We start from the raw sequence: 11,650 nt of genomic DNA on the forward strand, positions 1-11,650 counted from the left end.
CTTGAAAAAGAAAAACAAAATTAGAGTTATCACAATTCCAGATTTCAAGTTATATTACAAAGCTGTAGTAATCAAAACAGTATGGTATTGGAAAAAAAAAAAAAAAGACACAGAGATCAATGGAACAGAATAGAAAGCCCAGAAAAAACACCCACAAATATAAGGTAAATTAATTTTTAACAAAGGAGGCAAGAATATGTAATGGAAAAACAGTCTCTTGAACAAATGATGTTGGAAAAACTGGATAGCTACATGGGAAAGAATGAAAGTGGCCTACCTTCTTATATCATACATAAAAATAAACTCAGAGTGAATTAAGGACCTAAATGTGAGACTCGAAACCATAAAAATCCTTGAAGAAAACAGAGGCAGTAATTTCTCTGAAACTGGTCATAACAACATCCTTCTAAATATGTCTCCTGAGACAAGGGAAACAAATACAAAAATAAACTATTGGGACTACATCAAAATAAAAACCTTTTCTGCACACTGAGGGAAACAACCAACAAAACTAAAAGGTAACCTACGGAATGGCAGAAGATATTTACAAATAACATATATGATAAAGGGTTAGTATCCAAAATATATGAAGAATTTACACAACTCAATACCAAAAAAATCCAAATAACTCAATTAAAAATGAGCAGAAGACTTGAACAAACATTTATCTAAAGAAGACATACAGATGGCCAACACATGAAAAGATGTTCAACATCACTCAGGGAAATGCAAATCAAAACTACAATGAGATATCACCTCACACCCATCAGAATGGCTAAAATCAAAAACTCAAGAAGGGCACCCCGGTGTCTCAGTCCGTTAAGCATCAGACTTCAGTTCAGGTCATGATCTCATGGTTTGTGGGTTTGGGTCCTGCGTCAGGCTCTGTGCTGACAGCCTAGAGCCTATTTTGGATTCTGTGTCTCCCTCTTCTCTCTGCCCCTACCCCCTGGTCTCTCTCTCTCAAAAATAAACAAAAAAAAAAAAAAAGAAAAGAAACTCAAGAAACAACAAGTGTGGGCAAAGATGTGGAGAAAAAGGAACCTTTGTGTACTGTTGGTGGTAATGCAAACTGGTGCAGCCACTGTAGAAGACAGTATAGAAAGGGCACCTGGGAGGCTCGGTTGGTTAAGCATCTGACTTTGGCTCAGGTCATGATCTCCTGGTTCATGGTTTCAAGCCCATGTCGGGCTCTGTACTGAGAGCTCAGAGCCTAGAGCCTGCTTTGGATTCTGTGTCTTCCTCTCTCTCTATCCCTGCCCGCTCATGCTCTGTCTCTCTCTCTCTCTCAAAAATAAAGAAACGTTAAAAAAAATTAAAAATAAAAAGACAGTATAGAAGTTTGTCAAAAAATTAAGAATAGAACTATCCTACAATCACTCTATGATCTAGTAATTGCAGCACTGGGTACTTACCCAAAGAATATGAAAACGCTAATTCAGAAAGATATATGCATCCTTATGTTTACTGTAGAATTATTTACAACAACCAAACTATGGAAGCAGCCCAAGTGTCCACTGATAGATAAGTGGGTAAAGAAGATATGGTGTACACACACACACACACACACACACACACACACACACACACACACACGGAGTATTATCCAGCCATTAAAAAGAATAAAGTCTCACTATTTCCAACATATATGGGTTTACAGAGTACAATACTAAGTGAAATAAGCCAGAGAAAGACAAATATCACATGATTTCACTCATATGTGGAATTTAAGAAACAACAAACAAAGGGAGGAAAAAAAATGAGAAATCAAAAAAACAGATTCTTAGCTATAAGAAAAGATGGTTTACTGGAGGGAAAGTGGGTTGAGGAGGATGTGTGAAATAGGTGAAGATTAGGAGTGCACTTGTCTTAGTGAGCACTCAGTAATGTATGGAACTGATAAATCATGCTATTGTACACCTGAAACTAATATAGTACTGTGTGTTAACTACACCAGAATTAAAATTAAAAATAATTTCCCAGAACTAAAGAACTCAAGTTCCTTAAAGGGCTCACAGATTATCCAGGCACAATAAATTTAAAAAGATGAATTAATACACATATTACAAAATTATTTTAGAATACTGGGTAAACAAAGGATGTTTTAAGAGCATTCACAGAGAAAAACACACAAAGGACTAGATATAAGAACAATAGCAGACTTCTCAATATTGGAGGCTAGAAGACAATGAATACAATAATACCTCACGCATTCTGAAGAAAAACAATTTATAACCTACAATTCTATACTTGGCCACGTGATTCTTCTCAGGAAGCTACAAAGTGTTCATTCAAAATGAGAAAATAAACAAGGATAGTGGAAAAATACACAAGAGCCAAGATACAGGAGACTCATCAGAAGGAGAAAGCCAAAGAACATCTCCGAGACGCTGGTTAAAAGGAAGCCCCAGGACGACACCTTTCAGCGGACTTGCAAAACAAAGCACCCAGAGGAGAGTGGGAGCACTGTCTCCAGGGAGGTGACACTGGGACTGAAGATAGCCTGATGCACCTACCCACACAGGAAGAAGCTGTGAAACTGTAGCAAAGGGTTTAGGAATGGATTATGAAAGGTGCACATACACAAAAAAAGGAACAAAAACAGCTAATGATTAATTCCAGAGTTATCCAAGAGTTGCATTTACAAAAGGGAACATTATTACAGCATATTAACTGGTTCATCTGTGTTGGAAAAGACTTCTAAGATAGCAAATGACCTTGTCTCCTGGTTTTCATACCCTTGTGTAGTTCCCCTTCTTAAGTGTGAGATCACTACATCTAGAGCTCATTTCTAATTACTAAAATATGGCAAAATGATGGATATTATTAGACTAGGTTACAAAATATCATGACTTCTCTCTTGCTTTTTCTCACACTCTCTCTGGTTCTTGCTGGATCATTCTGATGAAGCAAGCTGCCATGAGAAACTAGATAAAGAGGAATGTATGATTAGGAACTGGGGAAGTCACTGAGCAGCAAGCAAGGTGCTGAGGTCTTCAGTCTAACAACTTACAAGGATCTGAATCCAGGGAGTAACTATGTGAATAAGCTTGTAGGCAGATCCTAACCCAGTCAGGCTTTGATTGCAGCCTTGGCAAACACCTTAATTGCAGCCTGGAGACCCTGAGCTAGTGGACCCAGCTAAGCCATGCCCAGATTCTTAACTCAGAGAAACTATGAGACAATAAATGTTGTTTTAAGCCACTAAATGTTGGACTAATTTGTTACATAGCAACAGATAACTAATACAACTTGTAAACAATAGTTTTATATTTATAAAAATATAAACACTGAATACTGATTTAGCCAACACTGGAGAAGGGAGGTACATGCATGTGACTAGGTTGGTTTAAGAAGCTGAATATTCTTCCATGGAAAGAAGTTATAGGTACTATAAACATGCCATTTAGAAATAGGGATGTAAACATTAGAAGAAATAGCTCTGATATTTTAGCTGGTAACTTTAGGGAGTATGGCAGGGGTCATTATTTTATTAAGACTTATGAAACTAGTTGACTTTTGAAACAATGTATTACAAGTTGATAAAATTATAGAAAATTCTGAGTGAACTGACTTCTTTGAAAGACTCATTTACACTCTGCAAGGTCTGTATGATTGCAAGCAAGATGCAAAAATAAATACAATTTCTTTACAGTAAATTATTAAGTCAAAAATCCTTTAAAATGTTTGATTAAAAAAACAACTACTGTAGATAAAAGTTCAAAAGCATAAGCAAAGGACAGCTACTAAAAATAAAAAAAAAACAAGAATATAACCACAGAAACCAAGAAAATTAAAAGGAACCAATGAATACCACTTGGCTCAACTCTATGTAAATAATTTCGAAAAGCTAAAGCTAAAACTGTTCCCAACCACTGAAAAACAGGGCAAAGTTCCAAATTCCTTTTAAACAGACTCCAAAGCCCAACCAAAATTACTACTAAAAAGGAAAACTATATACCATCTCATTTATGAATATTAAAACAAAATTTTAAAAATTAGCAAATTGGGAGCCCTGGGTGGCTCAGTCGGTTAAGCATCCAACTCTTGATCTCAGCTCAGGTTATGATCTCACAGTTCGTGAGTTCTAGCCCTACATGGGGCTCTGCACTGACAGCATGGAGCCTCTTGGTATTCTCTCTCTCCCTCCCCTGCACTCTCTCACCCTCTCTCTCAAAATAAATTTAAAAACTTAAAAAAAATTAGCAAATAGAATCCATCTTTTTTTTTCTTGTTTATATATTAGCTCTTGAGAGAGAGTGAGAGCAGAGGAGGGGCAGCAAGAGAGGGAGACAGCGATCCTACAGCAGGTCCCATGCTGTCAGTGCAGAGCCCAACGCTTAACCGACTGAGCCACCCAAGTGCCCTGCAAACAGAATCCATCTTAAGAAAATACTTCCTGGCAGAGTAGTTTATTTTAGAAAGTCAGAATTGTTCAATATTGGGAAATTTTACTATGATTACTCAAATCAGTAGACCTAAGGAGAAATACCACACAATCATCTCCACAGATGCTGACATACATGACAAAATTCAACATCTTGCTAAAATACAGTAAAACTGGAAATGAAGGATATTTTCTTGACATGATAAATGATAGGTATCTCATGCTTGAATCAGAAAGCACCACAGAGAACTAAAGGAACAATGACGGGATGCCTTCCATTCTCACTATCAATTAACACTGTAGCAAAAGTACTTGTGCAAATGAAAAGCATACTAAGTTATTAGGAACCTTGAAAACCACAATGATATCTATCCTCTTTAATGCAATCAAAATAACACTAAAAAATAGATGCCAACAGAAGTGATAAAATGAGAAAAAATATTTGCAACTCGTATCACTGGGGTTACACTCTAATATCTAAAGAGTTCTTAAAAAATGTGAAGACTCTAACAGAAAATAATGGGCAACTGTTTCTATGTCCCAGAAAAGTAAAATAGAAACAGCATAAGCCTCATCTTTTTCTTTGATCCCCATGCCTGGCATATAGTAGAGTCTCAGTAAATGTGTTTACTGAATGAATTTTATAACTGATGGTTTTTGTATTCAGCCAGAAACATGATAATTATTCTTATAAAATTAATGATTTGAAACACCCAGACAAAGAGGTAATCTGACTTATGTTCCTAAAATTAGTGACAGTGGAATCTAAGTTATTTCTAGATGTTTCAACAGAGGGCAGGGCTAGAGAGCATAAATTGAATACAGCATGAGTAAATAACTTTAATAAACTCACACGCATGTCTTGTCTGTTGATGAAAGGAAATCCAGTATAGGAAATAAAGTTAGCACTGTAATCTTTAAAATCAAAGGACAACAACATGTATAATTAGGGATGTGATAAAGACTTATTCATTGGAGGCTTGTATATAAACACGATATACAGTCAAGAGAAGCTTGAATTTACCTTCTACCATATTACCATCCTTCTGAAAAATTCTCTCTTCACACCACTGACAATGGATCAGGTACTGAATCTTCTTGGCTGTTTCATCTGCAGAAGTAGGCCCCCTCAAAACTCGCACAACAACCAACACAAAATGTTCCAAAGCCACTGCAAACAGTACTTCAATGCCTTTGTTACATCGGGCTGCAGCTCTGCAAAAAATTTTTAAGTTATTTTGGGGGCTCATCATGTTTCTTTGGCATTTTTATATTGACAATATTAATTGGACAGTAAACTATGGATGGATTATGGGAAAATACGGAAAATTCAATTCTTAGTGGCAGTGTTTTTAAAAGATCATTAGTATAACCTTTACACAAATTGAAACACAGGAAATAAAGGATGCTTGACAGAATCTTTAGTGACTAGACATTTTCCATTATGGAAATAAGTCAATAAGACTAGTCAATAAGACTAGATTCTCAGGGTGCCTGGGTGGCTCAGTTGGTTAAGCGTCTGACTTCAGCTCAGGTCATGATCTCACCATTTGTGAGTTTGAGTCCCACACTGGGCTCTGTGCTGTTAGCAGCCCACTTAGGATCCTCTGTCCCCCTCTTTCTGCCCCTCCCCTGCTCATGCTCTCCCAAAAATAAACATCTAAAAAAAAAAAGACTACGTTCTCTGATTTTCAGTGTCAATTTGTTTCTTGTCATCACCACCACCCTTTCTTTTTATCTATTTTTTTTTCTATAAAAGCTTCTTCTAAATAATATGATTGAGTACTACCTGCAGGATAGTATACCAGATGCTGAATGTTAAGTGAAAAATGAATAGGCAAAGTTTCTAACACTGTTAACTTTATAGACTTTTGGGTTAAATTCTAACTGATACATCATTTATGTAGTTTTCCCTTTGCAATTATATGTACTAAACTTATTTCATATGTATTAATTTCAACTTGTTGATGTTACATTATAAACATTTTTAAGCACATATACTAGGTCCTTGGTAGGTATACAAACTGAGTATCAGAGTTTTCAGCTAATTAGGAATAACTCCAAAGGTCTATGAAGTTTAATAATCTGTATTATGCTAAGGTAGGAATTTCAATTTAACTGCTGTGAAAGCTAGTGTTGAGGCTAGTGAACAAGCTGGCTGATCATGCATTAGCTATGTTCTCAGTGTCAATTTATATTATATTGTTATATTCTTCTTCTAGCATAATTTTTTGAATAAAACTGGTGCTCAAAGAAATCTTCCTTGCTTTCTTTAGAAATCCTGATGAAAAAAGAACTTTGTTTTGTGGGTGAGATCACTTTGCAGAATCAAGTATATAAGCCATCATTTCTAAAATTTATTTATGTTTATTATTATTATTTTTTTAGTAATCTCTACACCCAATGTGGGGCTTGAATCCATGACCTCAAGATCATGAGTTACATGCTTTGTCAAATGAGCCACCCAGGCGCCCATATAAGCCATCATTTTATTCAAACTATGTAAAGAGATGAAATGGACATAAAACAGTGATTTTTTCTAAATCTAAAAACAACCTTTGCTTTTTCTTTTCACGGTGGTATCCCCACCTACCCTACGTTATTAAAATAACTGATTTGAAGTTAACTTTCATTCTTATCTCTTCTTTATTACTACTTACTTTAATACAATTTTTAATTGGAGAGTAAACTATTCTAGACACAAAAGTTTTTAAATCGAATTGTAACAGATACGACATAAGATTACCAAACAAATCAAGATCACAGACACGAATACAGAATTTGTACCCTGTGAATTTTTTGAAAAATGCAACTGGCACTTTTTGTAATAATAGCTCTATCACACAGCCAAACATACTAGGCACATTGCTGTCAGTCTGGTACCTTGCCACTGCAGCTACAACAATTCTGGCTGCTAGTTCCTTGTAATACTCAGTTCGGACAATATTACAGCCATAGTGACGCCGGGCAACATGTTGTGCCTTGGCATATAAAGAACTGATATCTGTAGAAGTCACAGACACTATGCCAAGGTTTCTTATATTTCTGAATGCAGAATCTAGATAGTTCACCGATGTTCCAAAAGGGTCTAGGTGTCTAAAATCAGAAAGAATACAGACATATTTAAAATCATACTAGTAATCAAAATGGTACCATTGTCATTATGTCTAATGATAAAATTCCATGGATTCAAAAGTATTTTACAAATCTATCTTAAACATATAATTCTGTTTTTAAATTATGTAAGAAAATGACCATATGATATGTTAGACATATAAAAATCAATCAGTTTTAGAGAAAAATTGTCATGCTTAGGAATTTTATTTCAAATGCTAGAAAATGTTCCTACTGCTTTCCTTAGGCCAATGGTAAAAAACTGTATTAATTCAACAACCATCTTAATTTTTAACCCCTCCAACACCCGCCCCCCCCCCCCCCAATCCAGGCCAGTTTAGAAAGTGACACAGCAAAGTTTTTCACTTACATGAAATCAAAGGATCTCAAATGCATTAGTACATTGGCATCCATTTTGGTCACCTTAATGTTACCAAGATTTTCTTCTCCTTCTTCAAGAATATCATCACTCTCTTCCTTTTCCTTACTGTCTACCACCACTTTCAACTTGTTTAAATGGCAATTTTCCTGAATCAGTGTCACAGAGTTCTCATTCAAGTCATTAATTGTAACCTTAACTGCATTTCCGAGATGTTTTGCCCATTGTAATCCCATTATCCCTTAGGAAAAATTTGAAGGAAAATGAATTAAAAAAAAATTTTTTTTAACATTTATTCATTTTTGAGAGAGAGAGAGAGAGAGACAGAGTGCGAGTGGGGGAGGGGCAGAGAGAAAGGGACACACAGAATCCAAAGCAGGCTCCAGGCTCTGAGCTATTAGCACAGAACCCAACACGGGGCTCGAACCCACAAACCATGAGATCATGACCCGAGTTGAAGTCAGATGCTTAACTGAATGAGCCACCCGGGCGCCCCAGAAAATGAATTTTTTAAATTAATTAAAGAATAAAAACACTATATAATAATAAAGTATATACTCTTTTATAAAAACAAAAACACATGTTTCAAAATCTTAGTATTTTCATACATAACTTTTTCTACTTACTCACTACAAAGCCTCTGAAGAAAAGTGACCACACACAAAAAATGTGTTGAGCAGATTTCCATTAATAATTCTTCCAAAACTTTTCTATAATCCAGATTCAAATAAAATTTTTGTTTGTTCTTTATTATGGGGAATAGGTTTTCTTTTTAAAAATTTCTTATAATGGAATGCTTTTTTCAAACTAAATCTTACAGAGAAAGCCAACATACAATGTGAGTAAGAGTGGAGTTAACTCTGCTTGGTGGGTGGGAAGTTGGAACTCCTCCCACTGCTAAAGTTTATCTAATGCACCAAAATATGAAAACAACTTTACTGGACCAATATTTTTCCAAAACTGCACAATAGCATCACTGTGAATTGAAGAGAACAACTTTGTATATGTAAGCAAAGATCAAGAATTCAGACCAAGAAAGCCTCTTCTCATAGGCTCTCTATACCTACTGGATTAGAGTCAGAGGGGACATTCATTACAAAGGAGATGGTGACACGGGCCCAGCCACTGTGGATTAGAAAACCCCCATGTACTAAAAGTATAGACCAGCTTTTCCATACATGTGCCTCATAAATGTAAATATTTAACATCTACTATGCACTATGGTCTTTACAAAAATTTTCATATTCTTGTAACAAGCTTGTGAAATAAGTTCTGATATTCACATTTTAGAGATGGGGAAGCATGCAGACTAACTGCTATGAACAGATATAAATTTACAAAGGAACATTAAAAGAAACGACTGAAAAGATCTTCCCCAAACATTAGCTTTAATGATTTCAGGTGAAAAAAAGAGTAGTTCATTTCAGCATTATTTACAATAGCCAAGACATGGAAACAACCTGTGTCCATTGATGGATAAAGAAAATGTGATATACACACACACATATACACTCACAATAAAATACTATTTGGCCATAAAAAAGAAGGAAATCTTGTCTTTTGTGACACCATGGATGAACTGTGGGGGCGCTATGTTAAGTGAAAGAGAGAAAAACAAACATTGTATGATTTCACTTATATGTGGAATCTAAAAATACCAAACCCATAGAAACAGAGATTAGATTTGTGGTTGCCAGAGTTGGGGGCAGAGGGTGGAAGAATTGGGTGAAGGTGGTCAAGAGTCCATAGAAGACACACAAATGGCCAAGAGACACATCAAAACATGCTCAACATCACTAATCGTGAGTAAAAGGCAAATAAAAATGAAATATCACCCTTACACCTGTAAGAATGGCTAGAATCAAAAAAATCAAGATAAGTGTTGGTGAGGGTGCAGAGAAAAAGAAACCCTCATGCACTGTGAGTGGAAATGTAAATTGCTGCAGTCACTGTGGGAAACAGTATGGAAATTCTTCAAAAAAATAACAGAATTACCACATGAGCCAGTAATTCCACTACTGACTATTTACCCAAAGAAAATGTAAACACATTCAAAAAAATATATGCATGCATCCCTATGTTTACTGTGGCATTTTTTATAATAGTTAAGATATAAAAGCAACCCAAGTATCCACTGATAGAATAAAAATGGGGTATATATACAATGGAATACCTTTCAACCATAAAAAAGAATGAAATATTGCCATCTGCAACAACACAGATGGACTTAGAGAGTATAATGCTAAGTGAAACAGACAGGCAAAGATAAATACCAAGATTTCACTCATACGTGGAATTTAAGAAACAAAACAAACAAAGGGAAAAAAAGAGACAAACAAAACAACAGACTCTTAAATACAGAGAACAAATTGGTAGTCACCAGAAGGGAGCTGGGTAAGGGGATGAGTGAAATAGATAAAATGTAAAAAAAAAAAAAAAAAAAAAAAGAAAAGAAAAGAAAAGAAAGGAAAAAAAAAAAAAAGAAAAAGAAAAAAGTAAAGGGTTATATACAAGGGAAAATGCTGAAAACTAAATTTGGAAAAGGTTGGGATCAGATTATGCAAGATATTAAATTGCTTTTAACCACTACTTTTCCCTGTGAAGAGGAACTTGAAAAGGAGAGCTAACTCACGCTTTCATCCTTTTATTACAAACTTCCCAAGAATATACTCCTCTAACCTTTAAAAAGAAAGACTTGGATTAGGTGCAGGTGGCTTCTTAGAAATTTTCTACTCTTCCATGATCTTTTCTTTACTGTTAAGTTCTTTTAGGAAAATGTTCTCAGTCTTTAAAATTTCACCTTACCCCGCTGCCTAATGACTAGGCAATTTATCACATCACAAAAAAAGAGAGACAACCAAACATCAAATACTTCCTAATTGCAGTAAACAAGTATTCTTGAAAAAACAAAAAATCCTATTTGAATCTGATCAAACCTGAAGATTCAACTACCAATATACAGAAATACTGGAGATAACTACCAATATACAGAAATACTAGAGATAAAGAAATAGGTTTTATGAGGTATGAAGATACCATCAGCAAAAATCTAGACTCTGGAAAAGACAATAGACATATAGACAAGCTGTATGTCAACAAATAATCATCACACACGCAAACAAAATGATGGAAATGAATACAGAGCAAAAAGACACTTAGATATCTCAAACAATGAAAATGCATGGTCTTCATCTGAATTCCTACTTGATTTTTTAAGAAACTGTGAGAGCCTAGCTCTAGCTATGTTTAGCATAGCTAAACATTTGATGATATCAATGTGTGATAATGGTATCAAGGTTTTATTTTTGTAAAGTCCTTATCTTTTAGAGATCCAACTGAAATATTTACAGATAAAATGACATATTTGTAATCTGTTTCAAAGTAATAGGGATGAAGGATGGTGGAGGAGGTATAAGGGTAAGTGCATGAGATACATATACACGAACAAGCATAAGTTGATAATTTTTGAAGTGAGTGACAGATACACAGGGACTCATTTATTATACTCTACTTTTGTATACATTTGAAATTTTTCCACAATAAAAATATTTACCTTGGGTCTTTACTTTTTATGTAAAAATATTCTGCTAGATACAATACATATAAATTTTCCAAGAAAAGATACTGCATAAATCTGATAATTAAAGTGGGATCCAAAAAAAGCTTCATTACTTACCAGTGGCTCCAAAGGCATCTAGACATTCCAAAGGTTTTCGTTCCTTGGCCAAAGCAGCCAATGTACAAAATATTAGCTGTCTAGAAAAAAGTAT

The 11,650-nt window shown here is 35.0% G+C and overlaps 1 protein-coding gene across 4 annotated transcripts in view; it reads right to left on the bottom strand.

Moving 5' to 3' along the window:
- TRMT1L (tRNA methyltransferase 1 like) overlaps positions 1–11,650 on the bottom strand; it is a 40,253-nt gene that overhangs the window by 14,649 nt on the left and 13,954 nt on the right. For all 4 annotated transcript variants that reach the window (XM_045452685.1, XM_045452687.1, XM_045452686.1 and 1 more), the window contains 4 exons: positions 11,557–11,636; positions 7,872–8,121; positions 7,271–7,483; positions 5,412–5,602 (listed from right to left, as the gene is read on the bottom strand). In XM_045452685.1, coding sequence (XP_045308641.1) covers positions 5,412–5,602; positions 7,271–7,483; positions 7,872–8,121; positions 11,557–11,636 — 734 coding nt within the window. The remainder of the gene's footprint in view (positions 1–5,411; positions 5,603–7,270; positions 7,484–7,871; positions 8,122–11,556; positions 11,637–11,650) is intronic.

The sequence above is a fragment of the Leopardus geoffroyi genome, chromosome C3, assembly GCF_018350155.1.
Source record: "Leopardus geoffroyi isolate Oge1 chromosome C3, O.geoffroyi_Oge1_pat1.0, whole genome shotgun sequence".
Lineage (NCBI taxonomy): Eukaryota > Metazoa > Chordata > Mammalia > Carnivora > Felidae > Leopardus > Leopardus geoffroyi.